The following is a 22,240-nucleotide window of genomic DNA, read 5'->3' as shown; positions in this document are numbered from 1 at the left end:
ATGATTGTGGATTCACTTCTCGTATTCCAACAAGTTGTAATTTTCAAGAAGAATGATGAGATTTAGAAAGATGAAGATGTCAGCTTTGTGAATTTTTCCCAGTTCACGAGAACACTTTAGCTTCAAGCTTGGCATAAATGTGATAGATGGTGGCTTTCTGTTACATCATGTTAAGTGGTGTACAGGCTCAACTTTCTCCGTTGTCTTTAACCAGTGTCTGATTTTCATAACTTAACTTGATTTATAGATACTTAACTTTTTTCTCAAAGGGTATTTTTCCCCCTAAGATTTCCAGCTGTCTGGCTGGAGTGCGTCACTTGCATGTGAATAGCACAGCCACAGACTTTTCCCTGTTGGCCCTGATTCTCCACATATGAAGCCACGGCTTCACTAAATCCAGCTGTCATTGCAGTCTCGACTGCGTAGTCTGTATTTCGGGATGTGTAGTAATATGCTGTATCATCGGCATATAAAGTGGTATTAACACCTTCCAGCAATACATTTGTGTATGTAGTGTACAGAATCGGCAAAAGAACTGCCCCCTGGGGAACCCTGGCAGTGGTAAGGACCCCCCCAACGCGTACTGCAAACTATTTTCCCAGTAGGTAAGATCTTATTAGCTTGACATGGTGGCAAGGGATCGTTGTGTGAGCGAGTTTATACAGTAGGTTGTCATGCCAAACTTTATTGAAGGCTTTAGCCACCTCAAGAAAACAGCCGCGGTCACCGCTTTCCTGTTCAAGCCTCGACAAGGCTATCCACCAGTTGAACTAGTTGGAGGGTTGTCGAGTGACCCTCTCTGAACCCGAGTTGCTCAGGCTGAACCTCTGGCCCCAAACATTGCCGAAGTTGCTCAAGGAAAATTCTTTCAAATAATTTTGAGAATGCAGGTAGTAAGGATCTCGACCTGTAATTCCGGGGGAATATAGACTTTTCCCTGGTTTGGGCAGGCATACCATCTTCGCCATGTTCCTGTATTCTGGAAAATATCCTACGTTCAAAATGGATGTAAAAAGGGTGGCCATAGTCGCTATGAGAGTGGGGGTACATTCCGGTATGCTTAGGCCTTAATCCTGTCCACCCATGTGGAATTAATGGGGCATTGTGGCCTTGATAGTTACAGCCACTTCTGCTTCAGTGATGTGGTCTATTTCACGGGGGAGGGGGTATCCTTTATCTAAGTGAAGTAGTACTGAGGAAAGACTCCACTTCGGTTGCATGGTCGTTGTTTGGGCCGGCGGGGTTTTTCCTTTTCTTTTTCCTGTTTAGCCTCCGGTAACTACCGTTTAGATAATACTTCAGAGGATGATATGTTATGAGTGTGAATGAAGTGTAGTCTTGTACATTCTCAGTTCGACCATACCTGAGATGTGTGGTTAATTGAAACCCAACCACCAAAGAACACCGGTATCCACGATCTAGTATTCAAATCTGTGTAAAAATAGCTGGCTTTACTAGGACTTGAATGCTGGAACTCTCGACTTCCAAATCAGTTGATTTGGGAAGACGCGTTCACCACTAGACCAACCCGGCGGCTTTGGCGGGGTTTGGAGTGAACTGTTCCTCCAGTGTGTCTGTGAAGACCTCCACCTGGTCCAACTTGGAATAAGCCAAAAAACCTTGTCGCCCCAGCACCGGGTGGCAATGCTTCTTTCCTTTGCGTAGCCATTTATTCAACCAGAACACCAAAGAGATGTCTAATATCGAGACAAGGTAATCTTTCCAAGATTCTTCTTCGCAATGTTTTGTCAGCAGCACTTTCACCTGTCTGTTTGTCTGTAAAATACCTGCTTGTTGTTGGGAAACAGGGTTGTGGGTGTCGAAAGGTGGGAATCCACTGCACAGCAGTGTGTGGGAATTGCAAAGGAGCCTGCACCAGTAGCCCTACAGTAGACTATGAATGTCTGGATGAAGAAGAGGTCGAAGACCCTGATGAGGTGATTGTTTAATTAATACAACCCTAGCAACATGATTGTTTCTTAATAATGCATAATTTTCATAACTAATGTAAGTATTAACATTAAATACATTAAGTATGTTATAACAATCATATGTGAATAAGTCAGAAATACTGTTACTTTCTTGGCTCTATAATGCTGAAATTATTGGTTCTACGTAAATAATGCGTAGGACCATTTTTGCAGGAATTTTGTCTGCAATTTTTATGTATACAATTTTTCAGTACGAATGATAGTTTCTGAGATATGAGCGAAAATCTAAAAAAAGGTCACCTTTAAAGGCAGCTCTCCTTCGAGTTCACATCCTACCCACCAGGACTTTTTATTTTCTTCAAACTTAGGTACCAAGGAAGAACTGTGCCAATTTTCAAAACTACAGGATTTATTCCACTGGATTTGTCTAGCTTGACTGGGCTAATTGTACTCAGCTATTTGACTTGAAAACATTTTATTTTCCTCCTTTTTTTAGCTAGGTTTGGTCAGTGTAAGAGGTGATTTTACTTTATTTTAACTTTGATAAAAAGAAATATGAATTAGAAATAAATTTAGTTTATAATCTTGTTGAATTTTTTTGAAAAAATAATGTACATTCAAACAAAAAGAAAAGATTTATTGAAAATTAGTAATTTATAACATTATATCTTGTTTATTTTCTTCAGCTATTGTTGGGTCTAAGTGTGTGTGTGTGTGTGTGTATAGGCAAAAGCAATTATCACTATCAGCTTACTAGACCTGATGTAGTACAATGTCAATATAAATGTACCTGTAAACATATATCTGGAACAGACTCAGGTAGATCACCTCTGAGACAAATTGTTAATTGAAACCCAACCACCAAAGAACACTGATATCACAGTCTAGAATTCAAATCCATATAAAAGCAACTGCATTTACAAAGACTTGAACCTTAGAATTCTTGACTTGATGATGAGTTTAATCACTAGACTTACCCCATAGATTAGCATTATATTTATTTAGTACTAGTGGGCTGTGCCCCCTTGCCATTTCATAGTTTTTCTTACCATGTCATAATATAGGGAGAACAAATGTTCCTCATATTTCGACTCAGAGTTGAGAAAAAAGTTTGGGTGAGACCTCATTAGGTGGTAATCCACTTAATAATGACTTGAATAATGAATTGGATAATGACTTGATTATCCAAGTGTTTTAAGTCTTTGCTCATCCCAGTAGATCAATGAGGTTTTGAATTATTGCAGTTTTCGAGAATGGTAAGAAGTATTGCATTATTGGATATTATTACCATTTCTTATTGAATAAATGGTTAAGAAGTATTGCAGTTTTCATCATTTTTATTACCATTTTATAGTATAAGTATTTTATTAAGTATTTCATGGTGCTGTTCTTATCATGGTTTTTCCTGATGCATCCAGGAAAATGCTGAAGCGGTTTCTTTCATTTTATATCATTTGTAAATAATATTTTTATTAAATAATAAAAACATTACAGTACCAAAATAATCAAAATGAAGAAAAAGAATGACTAAAAATTGAACTAACAGCTGTGTAATAAATTGTTTTGTGTAATATGAACAGTTCGTTGTTTACATTAACATCTGTTCTATTAATAAAAATGTGAGCACATCAGCAAACAAACCATTGCACACCATGCTTCTTGATATGACATTACGATCAAAAACAGGGTTTTTGGTTATTTTCACCTTTTTTTCATTCTGTTATGCATTATTAAATCTTATGCACTTAAACTAATGCTTTCATGAAGACTACAGCTCTATTTAATTATACATCAAATTTTAAGTTAATTATCTGGAAATGCATTATATAATAAACATTATTTTTAAAAATATAACAACAAAAACAGAAAATAATTAGTTTAATAAATAAAATTAAAAAAAACTGTAGTAAAACATATTTTAGAAAAAGCTTTGGTAAAATGTACTTTGAGTAAAACTGTATGTTCTGTGATCTAGTGTAGAAGCGCTTCACTCAAAATAAAAATGTGAGGACATACAGTGAACCAATGCACCAAGCTTTTTTTTTATAAAGAAGGAAAAAAAATGTCAGTTATGCGGCATAAGACTCCATGAGTTAGTAACAATAATTAACACATACTATGATCTCAACATTATAAATTGGTAGCCTTTAAAAATTTTCTTGAAAATGCGATTAAATTTTGAAAATTTATGAGTTATATACACCACTTTTTAGTGATATATTAAATGAAGTGTACATACATATTTTAAAAGTTTCAACTTATTTATTGTGTAATACTGAAAAATAATATTTTAAGCTTTCTTGCCTTTTTTGCCACTTAGGTTACATTCATACCAGTCAGTAATAACATATTGGCTTGTTTTGAAAATGATACTATTCAGGCATGGAAGTTTGGAACATTTGAAAGTATTATACAAATTTCACCAGATATTTGGAAAAACCATCGCTTAAATGCTATTGCATTTTCCAAGTAAGCATCTTACCTTGTACTTTACTATAAAGTGAATAAAAATAATTTAATTCAGAACTACCAAAAACCAGGCAGGATGGCTAGAACACTTATATACTGCTTCATGCTGGTGCAGTGCTTTATATTCAATAAATTGTTTTTTTCTATTCAATAAGAGCAAGTATGTTTGATGTTAAATAATTAAAAACTCACTATTATTAACTTAAAGTATAGCCTACATCATAAAGTATACCCTGTATGGGTTTACATTCTTATTAAGTAGTTTGAATTTATAAAATTTACAAAATCTGTAAACTCATTGTTAATGCTTACTTTTATAATATTGGAAGACCATATCTTTACGTATGACTCCCACATCTGTAATATCTTAGCACGAAAGCATGGTATACTCAAAAGAAAAACCAGTGGTAATATTATCATACATGATATGACTTCTTTCAAGATTAACAAATATTTATACAATATCTTAATGGGTTTTAACTATCTTTACTTAATTAATTATTGGTGAACAAATTATTTTCTGTACTTGTCTACTATGGAATTTAGGAAAGCTATAGACATGCTGAATTTTGCATTTTAATCTTTATTTAAATATTATTTTTATTGGAACTTTGTCAGTATTTGTTGTACTTAAAAACAAATGTTGATTTTAATATACAACTCAATTTAAATGTATATGGATACAAAACACTTTTGTATGTAGTTAACCATAATTACTATCAAAAGTTAAAAAATTAATAAGTTTTCTTATTCACAGGTAACCATTTACTGAAAAATCAGATGAGTAAAAATAAATACTTTTTGTCCACATTCACCAGAATATAGGATTACATAGCAAATTCTTTATAATCTTATTCATTTTTAATATTGTATTTTTTATTTTTAACAATTGATAAGCATATCAATTCATTGATATACAACACACGTACATACATATTCATGCATCACAACACACAAGTGAATTTCTGCTGGATCCCTAGCCATGTGGGAATTCAGAGCAGATTCCACTGCTAAAGATGCATGTAACCATCCATCTTTCACTTAAATAAATTTTAAATGATGAAAATAAATATTTTTGTCACTTAAAATTTAAGATGCCGAATGTATCACAGGAAAATCCTCATTATCTCAGTAATTGTAAGAGTATCACCTATACTTTTTTCTCCCAGAAAGTGTTGCTATCCACTTTGTATTTTATTTATTAAATATAAATGGACGATTCAAAAATTATCTACAGTTTATAGTATATAATAGATCTTCAAGGTTGTCATACTGCCTTCTGTGTTGGTACAACTGCGATCACCTGTGTGAAATTTAATCCTGATGATGTCATTTGCCTTCCTGCTATTACAGTGTAAACACGTCTGCTGTGCTAGCAGTTTGTACCAAGGTGGAATTATGAGCAGTGATCTGATTTCTCTGATCAGAGGATCTGAAAGGGTTTGAAATTCATTCTAAGCTTTTTTCACAATACAGAGACCGTGCTTTATCACATGAAAGTTTTTTCATTGATCGAGAGGTTTAAAGGTGTGCAGACAAGTATGATACACAAAGGGAGCAGGACCCTGTCAACCTCCACCATGGGTGACAAGATTCAGTAAGCTTGAGAGATTGTTCTGGTGAATAGGCAAGTTACCATCGATGAGGTAGTGTCTCTTCCAATAATGACTAGTCCATACTCCCTGACTACCATTTTTGTTGGGTTTTTTTATTAACAATATATCCTGATCTGGCGTTCAATATGGATATACCACCAAGGTACAGTTACATTCATTACAAGAACAAAGAGAGTGCTTTTGGGCCTCAAATCAATAAACTTTCATGAGATATTTGGAGACTTCTGGGGTGTCATTGAATCATTAAAAAAATTGTATTCTATCAAGTTTACGTGTTATTTCATATCAGTAACTAATAGCACAATAAATATGATTTTAATACATAACATAATAATACTAATTTGTAATCTTAATAATATTAATTGTAATCTTCTAGTATAGTTGTACTAATTATTATAATTAACATTCTAATAGTTGTTTACATACAGTTTTAATATATTGTACAATTCTACCATTACAGCAGTTCAGAAAACTGAAAACTTATATAATAATAATAATTTAATAAATAATTAGGCTTATATCAAAAGCAAATAAAATATCTGAAAATAGATTTATATTGATTATTATTCATTTAATATGATTTTCTTTTTTATCAATTACATATATACTTATTTTCAGAAATGGTTGTACTTTAGTTGTTGGTGGTCAGGCTTCCATGTTATTTGTGATAAATTTGCAAGATTGGGTAATCAAATGTACTCTTAATTTACCAGAGAAGTGTATTGGAACGAAACATTTAGAATTTTTATCCCAACCTTATGATGGTGGGAATAATAATGTAAGTAATTTTGTATAGCAATATTCATTATGGTATTATTATTATTTGTATATTGGTGTAGCACAGATGTTACTGTGAAAGCTTGGCAAATTTAATTTTCATTAAATTTGTGTAATTTTAACTATTAGTTCGTTAGTTTTCTCCTAGCCACCATTTGTTATTGGATTGCAGTTAATGACACATCCTGGTATGGTGACAAACTGTATTTACTTGAGCCATGTTACTTTATAAACATGGAATGTAATTATTTTCTGCTCACATATTGCTATATTAATCATTATTTTGAATGTAGTAATATACAGTAAATATGCAGTTTCTCAGGCAGTTGGCCAACCCCCCACACACATCAGACTAATTCTCTTCGTTCTTCTGTATAACATATGAAAGGATGAATAATCATGGTATTGATAATTCTTGGTTGTCTGGGTTTGTGATTATTGGTTCAACCATTTCTCTCTTTTCTAAACCACTAAAAAAGTTAAGACAAATGACTGGAATTATTCTACTTGAGCAAAACTTTACCTGTTTTTCTTTTATGCTTTTCACGATTTTATTTTAATCATCATTTCTTCTTGTTACCATTACCCTTTCTATCCTTAATCATTGTTTGTTTTTTCAACCTTCGATCGTGCATCTAAGTAAACAAGAGATAGGCGGCAACCAGATCTGCGTATTGTGTGATTATGCCACTCCTCCACCACAATCTCTGCCATTGCCAGCTCCATTACAAGAGTCTGAGCCGAGTTATGAGCAATTGAATATGGCCACTATGATCAATGCTCCTGCCAAGTGTGAGTTGTGAAGTGCGATATGTTTCCTACAAGCAGAAGGATGTAGTGCTGCTGAAATCCATTGCAGTATGAGTTTAGTGTATGGTGAAAACTTTATGAGTGCTGTTAGTGTATGGGAATGGTGTAGGAAATTTAAAGAAGGGCGAATGGACATCCATGATGAAGTTGGGCAAGAACGCAAGTCTGTCGCTACTGTGTGCCTGGTTGAGTGCGTTGATGATTTTGTCTGCAACAAATGGAGGTTTACGTTAAGTGAACCTTCTGCAGAAATCCCAGAAATTTCAAGGTCTTTTCTATACACAATTCTGACTGAAGACCTAGGATTCTGGAAACTGTATGCACATTGGGTGCACACAGTTTTTTCTGCTAGGATTGCAAGATTGTTTGCAAATGCCAGCAATGTATTGAAAAGTTTTTTCTGGAGGTCTTTTCTTTACTTTTTCAATTGATTTTTCTTCACATTATTTTTGCCATTCCCTGATTACCTTTTCCTACTTCATTAAACAAATTGGGCGATAATCTGTCTCCTTGTCCTACTCCTGCTTGGATTTTAAATGCTTCTGATAGTTCCTTTTAAACTGTATTTTGAATTTAATCCCTGTTAATGTTTGCTTTAGTAGATAAATTAGTTAGTTGTTTATTCCAAATTCTGCAAAAATGTTAAAAAGGATCTATTGAGTTGCATGTTTTTTGAAGTCTACAAAGATTACAACAATTGTTGGGTAAAGTTAAAAAATTAAAAAACACACAGCTAGTATTTGCCAAAAGAAATTGGACTTTAATGAGAACAACTTGATATAAGTTAATTATTATAACCTTAAAAACTACTAAATACATCAGCTGAAATCAGCGTCTGAACAATGATAGTTAACTGAAAAAATACATGAGTACACGCTTCTAAATACAGATTTTTACAATATACGTTTTTGACAAAGCCTGAAGGATAACATGAAACACCTTAGTTTTAATTATAACTTTAGAAAAATATGACATCAATAAACATAGTATGTCTGAAAACTATTGCATTACTGACAAATGCTGTAATATTGAAAAATTAGCAATGAACAAATGTCATAACCTTAGAAAAATAAATTAAAGTAAATCTTGATTGGCATTGGCCTTTCCTGATTTATGAACCACAAACTTAACGTTAAATAATGTAAAAATGTAGTTTTAGTTTGACGTAGAAAAATACACAACAATATTACAGTACAAAAGAGTTAATTACAATATAATCACACTGAACTTAATTGAGCACATGAAATGGGTTGCAGCTGAAATGACAGCCTTCTGTAAGTGACCTGCCGTGACTGTACTAAAGTGAAATTGAAACTTGAACGGCATAGGTAGGATGAACTGAATGTTCCACGAATTTGAATGATAACATAAAGGTTTAACGTAATGAGTAAAGAAAAACTGAACTTGCCTGTAGCACACAAATATTTGCCAGAGATGACCTCGTAACAGCAAGTACGGAAGAATACCTATGTAGTCCTGGGCGTAGTCCGCACGGTGAATCAGGAATGCAGCGGCGTGATGTGGTTTAGTGGTAGAGTGAGGCTCGGAATCTCAAATGTGTTGTGATGAGTTTGAAATTCTGCTGGAGCGTGAATGTTAACACAGATTTTGCAGGAGAGTATTGCCCGAGGCGACTGCAGTGGTGAGATGTTGGAGGTACTCTGCCGAAAAGATGGCGAAAAAAGGCGGGGGTAACCAGATCCAGGTAGTGGACAGGATAGAGTGTGTTTGTATTAGTGAGGGGACGAAAAGATAACGGGTGTTTGAAAAGGGTAGTCAGAAATAACTCGATAGAATAATAGGCGCGGTCGCTAAGGATGACGGTGGGAGGTTCGAATACAATAACAATAATAGAGACAGGTGGACTTTACGGACCCAGCAATACGAAACCAAGTGGAATTCAAACATTCCTTGTAACAAAGCAACGGGACCTACCCTAGCTGTGAATTCGTAGAAATAACAGAAAAACTTTATGCCAGAATGGCGTAAACATACTGGGGGGCGAGCGAGCAGAATCATGAAGAGAAGACCAGAGGAGGAATCTTGTTTCCATGGTGAGTGATGAAACCAGAAGAGAGTTTGATACGGATGACACGGAAGATACCATCCTTACCAGGAAATGTTTCCGAGATGACACCAATGGGTTTTTCGGTAAGAAGATGCGGAGTTGAAAGAACGGATTTGAGAAGTCGTTTTCTTGGGCTTAGAAAGAGGTATGCGATTGATAGGAACGTGGAAGGCTGGTGGTCCATTCCACCAGGAATCGCGAGTAGGAGGCTGTGAGGCAGAAGATCCTTGAAACGCGATGTCAGAAGCGTTACTTGGAGATTTTACAGAAGGGGGAGAAGTGGTTTCCAAAGTTCGTTTGACACGGTTAGTCTCGTAGGTCCGTAACCTGTATGATCTGTTGCGGTTGTTAGCCACGGTCGTAGCATCTGAAGAAAGAGTTGAAACGACAGCGTATCGTTTTTCAGGACTTTGAGTGGTTTTAGGATGAAAAGGATGCTCAAATCGTTGATCATCCGGATTGGGAGGCTGGGGATACATAACTTCCTCGGTTTCCCTACATTTATGAAAAGTGTCACCAACATTGTCTTCTTGTGAAAATAGGGTGTTGAAAAAGGAAGTTGATTCTTCAGACGGCGAAGCGAGAAATTCGGAGGTGTTGCCGATGATTATCCATCCAAAGACAGTGTAGAGCGCGGAAGGAAATCCGGATTCTTGAATATTGCCGGAGGGCGCCAAAACATGGCAGAACAGGTCACTGCCAATGAGAAGGTCAATAGGCGAGGAAGAGCAAAACGTCGGGTCAGCGAGATGGAGATGTTGAAATTTGTGGGCGACTGAAGGGGACAAAGAATGCGAAGGAAGGTTACCAGAAATATTAGGAAGAACAAGTGCCTTAGATTGAAAGGTCTTTTTGAATTGAGGTAAGGAGTGAATTTTGATGTTAGCGGTACCAAGAACAGAAGCATGGGTAGAGGAAATACCGGAAAGGCGTATTTCAGAATTTTCCAAAGGAAGGGCAAGACGGGAAAGACAATTTTTTGTAATTAAGGTGCGTTGCGAACCGGAGTCCAAAACAGCACGGACCGTATGCAGTTTACCGAATGAGTCTTCTAAAGAGACGATGGCAGTGCCAAGCAGCACAGTCGAAGACTGTTCACAAGAGGAATGACAGGAAAAACAAGTTGCGTTGGGGTCAGACTGCGGTGAAATTGGAGTAGAACTGATACGAGCGGAATGAGTGACGGGTGAATTATTAGAGAGAAAATTAGGGGCTAGAGCCACGGAAGGTGTCGTGGGAGCAGGTGTGGTTACAGAGGGTGAGGGGCAAGCGTTATGAGCAGAATGACAACCAGATAGAGTGGGGGTATGTGGGCGTAGAGACGAGTGATGGGACGATTGAAAATTACTGGAAGACTGAGATGGACAATTCTGTATAATATTTTGCCGGGAAAAATTAGGAGACGGAGGAGTGGTACAACGACCTGAAGATAAAAAGGGTTTCAAAGTGCTGTCGTTTGAACTTCCGAATAGAGCGATGTTACTCTTTTGACACAGTAAAGTATGGTGTGAGGAGTTATTGCAGTTTCTGCAGTTGAATTTTGACATACAAGTTTTCGGCGAATGAGAGCCCAAACAGCGGAAACAACGATCATTTTTTCGTAACCAGGCGATTTTTTGTTCATGCGACAAAGTTTGAAATTGTTTACAGCCATAAATACGATGAGCGTCCGCACATACCGGACAGCGGCCGGACGGAGTGTGATTTTGAAGAAAGAAGGATTTTATTGGCTTGGAGAATTTTGATGTTTGAGGACTAGGGTTATTAAAGTACGTAGGAGATTTTTCAGAAAAGGTGACATCGGCGTCAAGGCTTTCGGAAATTTTTTCCTCAACCGTGAGGAATTCAATCAGCTCTTCGTATGTGGGTACGCTTGACGAGGCGATACGATTTTCGAAACGCGTTCGAACATTGGGGGTGAGTTTTTCTAAACCAAGCTGCAGAAGAAGAAAATTTTCTAAATTTATGTTGAGACTTTTCAACGCATTAATGGAGGAAATGTACGTGGCCTTAAAATTAGAGAGGTAATTTTTACGATCATCGGACTGAAAACATTTAATACGGCTGTAAAAGCTATTTAGAAGAGAACGTTTGTTGTCATATCTGGAAATCAAAATGTCATAAGCGACTTGATAATTTTCCGCAGAAATTGGCAGAGATTCAATTAATAGGAGCGCATTACCAGATAAATGTGTTCTTAGAATTTGCAGTTTTTGTTCAGAAGATAACTGTGAATTTTCATGGACGGAACCTTTGAACAGATTGTGAAAATTTATCCAGTCGTGGAAATTTCCAGAAAAAATGGGAATTTTGAATTTCGGAGTCTCTAATAAGGAATGAAAAACTGGTTTGATATTCTGTTTTACATCGGGAGTTTCTGATTCTACAAGTTTGATGGGACAAAACAATGAATCCCATTCGGTGCTGATTAAATTTATATCACAAATTTCGGATTTGTTTTTTATTTCTGAGTTATTAATAAGAATTTCATCGATGATGCCATAAAACTGTTGATCGAGGGCTTTGATATCATCAAGTTGTTTACTAGATACAGAAATTCCGTGAGAGTTGACAATTCTACTGAGTTTGTTAACACGAAGCTGCGCTTTGGCTAACAGCGCAGCGTTAGCTGAAATGATGGTGGCCTGAGCGCGAGTCATGTTGTGCATTAAGTTTACAATAAATGTTTAAATAGTAAGATTAGATGCAATATGAGATACCACTCTTAAAAATAACAACTTAATTATACAACAATAATAATATAAAATCAGAAAGAATTTTTTATCAGAGAATTAATACATACGATAATCGTTAGATTAAATTATCACAAGCAATAATTAATTATATAATTACTGTAATTAGTAGTTGTTTACAACTTTCATGACATCATTACTTTCAGTAACATGCTTAAAAACAATACAATATAAGATATTCTAAATTTGAAAGAACAATTTAAAGTATTTATAATAGAAAGAGTTTAGATCAAAAATGTTTGAAAGAGATTTTATAACAAAAATTTACTTTAAGAAATGTAGTATGAACTGTAAATCCGGAGTGATATCCGGCACCCGGAGGACCAAAAACAACTAGCTATGTTGGGTAAAGTTAAAAAATTAAAAAACACACAGCTAGTATTTGCCAAAAGAAATTGGACTTTAATGAGAACAACTTGATATAAGTTAATTATTATAACCTTAAAAACTACTAAATACATCAGCTGAAATCAGCGTCTGAACAATGATAGTTAACTGAAAAAATACATGAGTACACGCTTCTAAATACAGATTTTTACAATATACGTTTTTGACAAAGCCTGAAGGATAACATGAAACACCTTAGTTTTAATTATAACTTTAGAAAAATATGACATCAATAAACATAGTATGTCTGAAAACTATTGCATTACTGACAAATGCTGTAATATTGAAAAATTAGCAATGAACAAATGTCATAACCTTAGAAAAATAAATTAAAGTAAATCTTGATTGGCATTGGCCTTTCCTGATTTATGAACCACAAACTTAACGTTAAATAATGTAAAAATGTAATTTTAGTTTGACGTAGAAAAATACACAACAATATTACAGTACAAAAGAGTTAATTACAATATAATCACACTGAACTTAATTGAGCACATGAAATGGGTTGCAGCTGAAATGACAGCCTTCTGTAAGTGACCTGCCGTGACTGTACTAAAGTGAAATTGAAACTTGAACGGCATAGGTAGGATGAACTGAATGTTCCACGAATTTGAATGATAACATAAAGGTTTAACGTAATGAGTAAAGAAAAACTGAACTTGCCTGTAGCACACAAATATTTGCCAGAGATGACCTCGTAACAGCAAGTACGGAAGAATACCTATGTAGTCCTGGGCGTAGTCCGCACGGTGAATCAGGAATACAGCGGCGTGATGTGGTTTAGTGGTAGAGTGAGGCTCGGAATCTCAAATGTGTTGTGATGAGTTTGAAATTCTGCTGGAGCGTGAATGTTAACACAGATTTTGCAGGAGAGTATTGCCCGAGGCGACTGCAGTGGTGAGATGTTGGAGGTACTCTGCCGAAAAGATGGCGAAAAAAGGCGGGGGTAACCAGATCCAGGTAGTGGACAGGATAGAGTGTGTTTGTATTAGTGAGGGGACGAAAAGATAACGGGTGTTTGAAAAGGGTAGTCAGAAATAACTCGATAGAATAATAGGCGCGGTCGCTAAGGATGACGGTGGGAGGTTCGAATACAATAACAATAATAGAGACAGGTGGACTTTACGGACCCAGCAATACGAAACCAAGTGGAATTCAAACATTCCTTGTAACAAAGCAACGGGACCTACCCTAGCTGTGAATTCGTAGAAATAACAGAAAAACTTTATGCCAGAATGGCGTAAACAACAATATTTTTATTTTATTGTTTGTACAGTTGAAAGATTGCTTTTGGAATAAGTATCTTCCATGACTTGGCTTTATAAAGCAGCTTTGATATTTGCCTATTTGCATGTTTAGGTATTTCTCAAATTGGTTTGGAAACAATTTGGACAGAAACTTTTATATCATTGGTAGGTCCTGTTAAAGCTCATCAGGGCTAGGAACAGGGGGGTGGTGTGGTGACCAGAAGCATCACAAGGTGGATGTCTTCCCCTACGGGGGGTTGGGATATCATTGATAATAGAGTAAGCATCTGTAGTTATTGACTTTTTTTTGTCACATTCTATTTTAGTGAGTAAAGAGTTCCTTGTTTCCCATATTCTTATGATTTTCTTACTTAGTATAATATTGTTCTTGTATGCCACTACTGAATGTTTTCTGCAAGCTTTGTAGTGTTTGAGTACTCTGATTGCACTTTTGATCTCTTCTAGGCCTGATGTATCTGAGTTTGGTAGGTTTGTATTTGTTGTTATTGACTTCAGAGATTCTTTCTTTAGATTCCTTACAATTGACTAGGTTTTCAAAGCACCTGGCAGAGATTCCATAATTCTTTTTGTAGTTGGTTTCTACATCCCCATTTTCTCATTTGAAGCATAAGTTCAGATGTATTGGTTAATTTCTGTTTAGATTCTCAATAATATTCTCTATAGTAGTACTTCTGAAATTCTTAATTTATCTGTTGGAAGCTTGTTTCAAATTTAAGTCTTTCTTTTCTGAGGATTTTCTGAGTTTGTTTTTTTGGAAATTTAGTTTTCTAATCTGTTCATTTTATACCAGTTGTGTTGCATTCTTGTAATCTGGTAGATTGATTCTGTACATTGTTTGTTCCACCATCCACACTTACGGTTTTTAGTGTTATGAGTGTTCTCCTGGTCTGTTTCTATCAGATTTTTTTTAACTGTAATCAGTTTTAAAATTTGAAACTTTTGAGCCTTTCTGTACTTAGAGTTTTGATACCCCACTTATGAATTTTATATAATTTTTTTTTTTTTTTTTTGCTTTGTAGAAGAGATAGTGTCCATCTACTTCTATCTACCATTTTGCTTTCTTGAAATTCCCATTCATCTGTTGTATTACAGTTAGATGAATTGGTTACTTGTGATTTTTAGAAATTTTGTATAGCTTTTCCAGAATTAATAGAATAAAAAAAAATATCCAAACATTACTTCTGAAGTAGTCAAAGAAAAAACTATTATAACTCTTTAAATTCAAAAATTCCTGCTTATCAGGAAATTTCTATACTACATGTCAAATCAGTTATAGGTTTTTTCTCATTGGCAAAAAACTTCAAATGTCCTGCTTTGATCTATCCTAGAAGGTTTTGTTCCAAAAATTTTTTTCTTATTATTATTTTACTCGTATATCACATTGCTAGTTTACTGATGTGTAATTGAATGATCTCTTCTATTGCTGTATCTCTTTACATTTGCTACATCATTTCCTGATGCATTGTAGAAGTGATTGGCTTTAAAAATAGAATTTTTGAGAGGATTTCTTTAGTTATTAAGAGAATAGACTTCCTCCTGGAATTGGTTTTAAGATAAAAGGAAATATATTGATAGCTGACATTCTCATTACCAGTTTTTTTTCATAAAATCAATAGCTGTCTGAAATGGAACTTAGCATTATAATGAGGTAACAGATTGAGCATGTGTGAAATGATGATAAAAGGAGAAAACCTGTTACAATACTTCATTGAAGTTTCAATGGGTTTTTCTAATGTAACTGGTGTGAGGTGGATAACAATGTTGAAAGTGGTTGTTCCCTGAAGTTCCTAAAATATTATACGTACATTCTATAGAATTGAAGGAACTTTTTAAAATATATCTGTGACATCTTTTTATTTCCTGATGCAATCACAAACAAAAATATTGTTTTCATTTGGTTTTAGTGTAAGAAAAAAAAAAGAAGCAATTAGGTGGTTGAAGTAGCCCTTTGGGTGTCTGTTTTATTTGTACTATTAATGTACTGCATAATTTAGTTCTATAAGTCCATCTAATAAAATTCTAGATCTCATTTATACCAGAATGAGACATAATACTTAACCCTAATGCGTCAGCATTGTCATTTAAAATTATGATCCTGATGTCAATAATGTTGTAGAAACATAATCTCTTCTATAGCTTTTTTGTCATTATGGTTCAATTTATGTTTTTGTGTCAGCTCATGAGAGTGATTTTTTCTATTAGAATTTAATATCCTTTCTTAGATTGAAATATTTTTTTTTGTCACTAACTCTGGCTTTGGAATAGATATTTCTTTGATTATTACTAATTTCTTTCAGAAGGGTTTTCTTATCTCTGAGAAATGGATTCATTTGTAAGATTCATGTTCTAATGTGTTATTTTGATTTTTTTCAGATACTTTTAGCTTTAACAATTACTTGTACCGTGTATTTTATCAATGTTTCTACTAGTGATATTTTATATAATTTTTCGCTAACACGTGTTTGTATTGGTAAGTAAAACATTAAGGCACTTTTTTTTTATTAAAAGATGTTGTGCATTATCTATTATTGAAACAAAACTGTGCAATACTGATTAAATGAATAATTCAGGAATTTAATAATAAGCTGACATGTCAGCTTTTATATACTCACTGAAAGAAAGAAATAGGAAGAAACACATGAAAGTTGATTTAGGTGAACCATATATGAGGATTCTTCAAAAGAAATTCTGTTTTTATTTACAATATTTATTTTATATAAAAAACAAAAATCAATGTGATTATTAAATTTACATAATTTTTCCTTTTAACTCTTAATCACTGAGACTGGAAAAGCCTGTATCCTAGTGACATCAAAAATGTTTCTTTGTAGAAGTTTCCATCCAATTTCAGAAATTTCTATGAATATTTTGACTGTTTCTTTAACTTAATCCTCCCTCCTTAAATCTCATTTATTTGGTGAGGAGTTCAGGGCTGTGTGTGGTGGATAAGTCATGGTTTTCCATCAGTACAGCTTTGAAAATTAGGCCTTTTTTGGCCTATTTAAGGCCTAAAGATAGGCCTTGTTTTTGTGATGTGATTATACAATTTCGTGTTGAAGAAAGAAATTTTGTGAAACTAATTTATTCTATTAAGTTTAGTAAGAACTTCACAACAGAAACTGTAAGCTATTGAATGATTCACGAATTTGAATGCAACACTCATGCAAATGAAGTTATTGATGTGTGAAGTATTATTAGTTATTGTTGATGTGAGATAGGTTTTCTAACATATGGTTTATCAAATACAGATGATTTACTGTTATGAATATTTCACCCCAATGAGTCATATTCCTGGTTTCCATGATACCTAGTTCGTATGTTTGTATTAATATTTATTGAATATTATGACATTTCATTTTTTAAAAAAAGCAGTTTGGGTTTTTTAAAAAGCAAAGTACAGAAGAAATCAGTTCTTTGATATAAACTAATCATGGGTGCTTTCATTTTAACATTGTGCCACTCTTAGACTTGTCAACTCACCTAATTTAAGTGAGACACCCAATTGTCTCACCAAATACTGAGCAATATTCATGTCTCTAAATTTGAAAGAGATGTTACTGAACATTATATATATATATATATATGTGTGTGTGTGTGTGTGTGTGTGTGTGTGTGTGTGTGTGTGTGTGTGTGTGTGTGTGTGTGTGTGTGTGTGTGTGTGTGTGTGTGTGTGTGTGTGTGTGTGTGTGTGTGTGTGTGTGTGTGTGTTACTTATTTTAGTTACCTAATCATAGTGTTTCACTTAATTCATATACATACATTGGATCATACTTTAATCATAGATAATTCTTATTTAAGTTCTTTTCAGTTTTCTTTATTAGAGTATAGTATGGTTTTCTTTTCAGTGTATGGTATAGATAATAAATTACTATTAAAATAATCTTTTATTCTGATTGGTATGCTACTCCATGGATACTCCTTAATTACATAGACACAGCATTTGTCTAGGTAATCAAGGGAAACTGTGGTAAAACCTTGATCAGAATATTATCACAAAGTACAAAATTAATTATAAAATAAAAAATAGATGTGGTTAAAATCTATATTAATTATTTATACCTTTAACATATGAAATAATAGTGAAGTAAATACATAAAAATACCAAATATGTATAAAATAATTAAAAGATAAATCACAAGTCACAAGACATTAATGAAAAATATTTGAGCACATATTTATGTACACATCTTTCAGAAATACAAAAAATTCAGGTTTCTTTTTCAGTTTTTAAAAATTCATTAACAAAGTTTATTGTTTTTGTAAAAGAAAATCTTTTATTTTAAATAAATTGGTTGGAAGATTTTTAAATGGTTTTGTAATTTATTAAAAATGACGAACAGAAATATAATAATATAAGACATTAAAGTACTTTCTTATACGGCAAAATATTAGTTGAGTTACAGTCCTGTTGTACAGTTTGGTAGAAGTGGATATTTCTATTTTTTGAGAATAAATTGCAATTTTAATTTACTAAATCATGTAAATGATTTACATGGGGCCAAACAACGATTTGACAGCCCATTTTGGTGTCTTGAGATCTCAAGTCTGACTTTTAGAGGGATCTCCAAGATATAAAACTCGAGATGGAAATATATGTAGGGATAATAAATATTAAATGACAAACTGAGTGTTGCTTCAAAGCAAAAAACTGTGGTCTGATTTCATTACAAGTATAATTTATTTGTGTATTCTAAGAGAATTAATTAGTTGCCTAATAAGATACTAAGAAATTTCACATGATGGGCCCCAGAAATGCTATTGTTATAGTTAATGGGAATTCTACCGATGTGATTAACTATGTTATGTCTTCTTGAGAAGCACCATCGCAACGATTTTATCCATCCAGATGGTTGCATGATAATCCATCCAGTGAATTGTTTTTTGTGGTGCTAATGTAGGTTTTTCAAACACTTTTAAATAATTATCTTCTTGTATAGATACAGTTATATTTCTAAATGTTATGCAAGGTTATATCAGATTGAAGTACAACTGTGCGCAATTCCATGTTTTGATTGTTCATATTTGCTCTCTTTTCTTCAGCAACTAAGATGAATCTGATTCTGTAATCATTCTGCAGAAGGATGTAATGTACAGGAGATATCTTATGTTTATTTATTATAAAATAAATTCCAAGATTGAATTATGGGATATGTAAGTTTTTGTTGACATTTAGGATCACAGAATTTGATGCTCCTTTTTTAAAGGAAACATACATGTTTGATCGTCTTAATATAAAAACATCATTAATAATGAAAAATATACTCGTACTTACCTACAGAAAATGATAAAGTATATATTATGATTCATTTAGTCAAAATATTTTGAATTTTTTTCACCAATACTACTCACTTTTATCTAAATCTCCAATTATTAATGGTGAGTTGATAAAAAATTATACTATGTTTGTATAATTGATGTAGAGAAAAATCAATGTATTCAATGAAATTGAAACTTGCATTACTTTTCAACATAGTCTCCAGCAACCTTTAGACACTTGTCCCACCGTTCTGTGAGCTTTCTGATTCTCGCAACATAGAAGTCTTTACCTTGCTGTTTAAACCATTCGTGTACCACTTTGTTATCATTGAACTTCTTCCTATGTAAAAACTCTTTGAGCCGGCTGAACAAATGAACACCTCCCAATCCAACTTCTAGAGCATTTCTTCTGTTTTCTGAGCGATGTGGGGGCGCACATTGTCATGCAAGAGAATCACCTTTTGAGAGAGAACCCTGATGTTTTTGCCTAATCGTGGGTCCACTTTCTGTTTGAGCATGTTAGAATAGTATTCACTGTTTATGGTATATTGTTCTTCTAAATAGTCACTAAAAATTGGGCTTCACGAGTCCCAGAAGACAGTCAACATCACTTTATTGGCTGAAGCTGAGTTTTGAATTTTTTTGGTGGGCAAATCCAGATGTTTCCACTCAAGACTTTACTGTTTGGATTTGGGCTCGAAATGGTGTGTTCACGTTTCATCACAGGTTATTATACAATCTAGAAAGTTGTTACCTTTCGCTTTAAACTGTTCTTTGAGCTCAGAACAAATGTGAATTTGGGTGTCTTTATGGGTTTGAGTCAACTGTCTTTGAATCCATCTGAATATGTTTTGTGATAATTCAGCACATTATGAATGATTAAATGCGCAGTTCCAACACTAATATTAAGCAAACTAGCAATTAGGGAAATTTTGATTCGTTTGTGTTCACGAATAAGATCATTTATGCAATTTTGTAGCCTGGTAGTCAGAACTTCAACTGGTCTTCCAGAGTAATGGAATTCAGTCACGTGTTTCATACCATATTCATATTCCATAGTGTTTCTCAACCCCAAGCACAGTTCAGAAATGTTACCCTATCCAAAATTCAGGTGTTTAATTGGGACAAAAAATTGATGCAGTGGAGAATGAAAAGTTGCTAGTATTGTCAGAATCAGAATAACATTCAGATCACATCAGATAATATTCAGGCTGTTCTTGACCTTGTGGAAGGTGACGGCCACATCTGTTGCTGAAATTGCATCATAGATGTGCATGAGTGTTGGGAGTGTGGTTACAATGTTACCAATATGCTCTTGGATACTACAAAGTGTTATAATGAGGCACAGAGAAATGTCTGGAAAGTCATCTGTCAATGGCTTCTGAATCGCTTTGAGGAAGAAGGCGAAGCATTTTTGGACCATATTGTGACCTCTGACAAAAGATGGGTCCATCAATAAACCCCAGAAAGCAAGAAAACAAGTATGGAGTGTTTGAAAACAGGGAAGGGGACACTGATCAAAGCCAAGAAATGCTTGTTGCTGGAAAAGTTCTGGCAACTATGTTTTGGGACTTAAAAGGCATGCTGCCAATTGATTTCCTGCTCGAACAGAAGATTGTAAATGTGCCATGCTACTGCCAGTTTTTGGATGACGTCAAGGCTCCTTATTGCAACAAACAACCCTGGTAACAGATTCGCAACATCTTTCTTCTCCATGACAACATATGGCTGCATATAACAGTTCAAACTTGTGATAAACTCTCTAAAATTCATTGGATACCTCTTGAACACCCATTGTACAGTCCAGACTTGTCACTGTATGATTTTCACGTGTTTTGGAAAAATTAGGTTAGGAGGAGAAAGATTCAAAGATAATGCTGCAGTCAAGCATTATCTGCACGACTGGTTGTTAGGGGAGCGATCTTGCTTTTTTGATGAGGGGAATAAGGAAGCTATCTAAAATCTATTTCTGTTGACGGAAACTATGTAGAAAAATAAGGTAATTTAAATGTATTTAGCTAATATCAATAAAGCTGTGTGAACAAATTCCAGTTTATATTTGAATGGCCCTCGTAAAATTAATCTTATGAAAAAATGGCCTCTTTTGTACCTATTCTTTTTCTGAAACTGAATTAATTATTACCATTACCAGTTACCTCTTCTGCTACATTTTTGTTTTATAAAATGTCTTATTATTAATGCATAAGATGTTAAGACTGAAAATTGGAAATTTCTCACATTTAAATGTTCCTACATTCTTCAATAAAAGCCTTTCTTTTTAAATGGTGACATTTCTCCAATTTAATTTTACATGTTTACTATTAATGTACCAATTAATTCCTGCTTCCCTTAAACAGTTTAATAATACTGATTGTGCATCGACTATACTTTATATATAAATTGAATTAATTTGTTTAAATGAAACATTTTCCATTTATTTCTATGAAATAACTCTGTGCTGTAATCTGTAGTGTAAATTTTTACTGTACTCTTTGTTTCAGCTATTCTGTGAAATAGTGGATTCCAAAATGCACAGAAGGAAAAATTAACTCTTTTCGCTCCATATAAATAGATATAAAGAATTAAATAACAATCTGATTACAGAAAAAGTATTGCTTTACCATTCACAATATCCGTAATTTTTTCTTTTTATTCCTATACTTGTACATAAAAATAAACATTATGGTTTTGGATTAACAAGTTTTTCACTTTGTATTTCTTTCAAATTAAGACAGCAGTCCATTAAGTGTATTAACAAAAATGTTCACAAAATTGACTTATAATGATGATTGATTTAACTTACATATGTATCTGTGAGAATAAACTAAACACACGTATATTATTTGTGTTGTATAATATTTAGTATTTCAGAGTATATGAAGCAGTCTATACTTATTCCATAAAA

At 33.9% G+C, this 22,240-nt stretch overlaps 1 protein-coding gene across 1 annotated transcript in view; it reads left to right on the top strand.

The window, feature by feature from the left end:
* LOC142321455 (TBC1 domain family member 31) overlaps window positions 1–22,240 on the top strand; it is a 129,149-nt gene that overhangs the window by 26,869 nt on the left and 80,040 nt on the right. The window contains exons 5-7 of the mRNA XM_075359549.1: window positions 4,252–4,400; window positions 6,635–6,794; window positions 16,453–16,549. Of these exons, the coding sequence (XP_075215664.1) occupies window positions 4,252–4,400; window positions 6,635–6,794; window positions 16,453–16,549 (406 nt within the window). The remainder of the gene's footprint in view (window positions 1–4,251; window positions 4,401–6,634; window positions 6,795–16,452; window positions 16,550–22,240) is intronic.

The sequence above is a fragment of the Lycorma delicatula genome, chromosome 3 (genome assembly GCF_047948215.1).
Source record: "Lycorma delicatula isolate Av1 chromosome 3, ASM4794821v1, whole genome shotgun sequence".
Lineage (NCBI taxonomy): Eukaryota > Metazoa > Arthropoda > Insecta > Hemiptera > Fulgoridae > Lycorma > Lycorma delicatula.
This window is presented reverse-complemented; position numbering and strand designations above follow the sequence as displayed.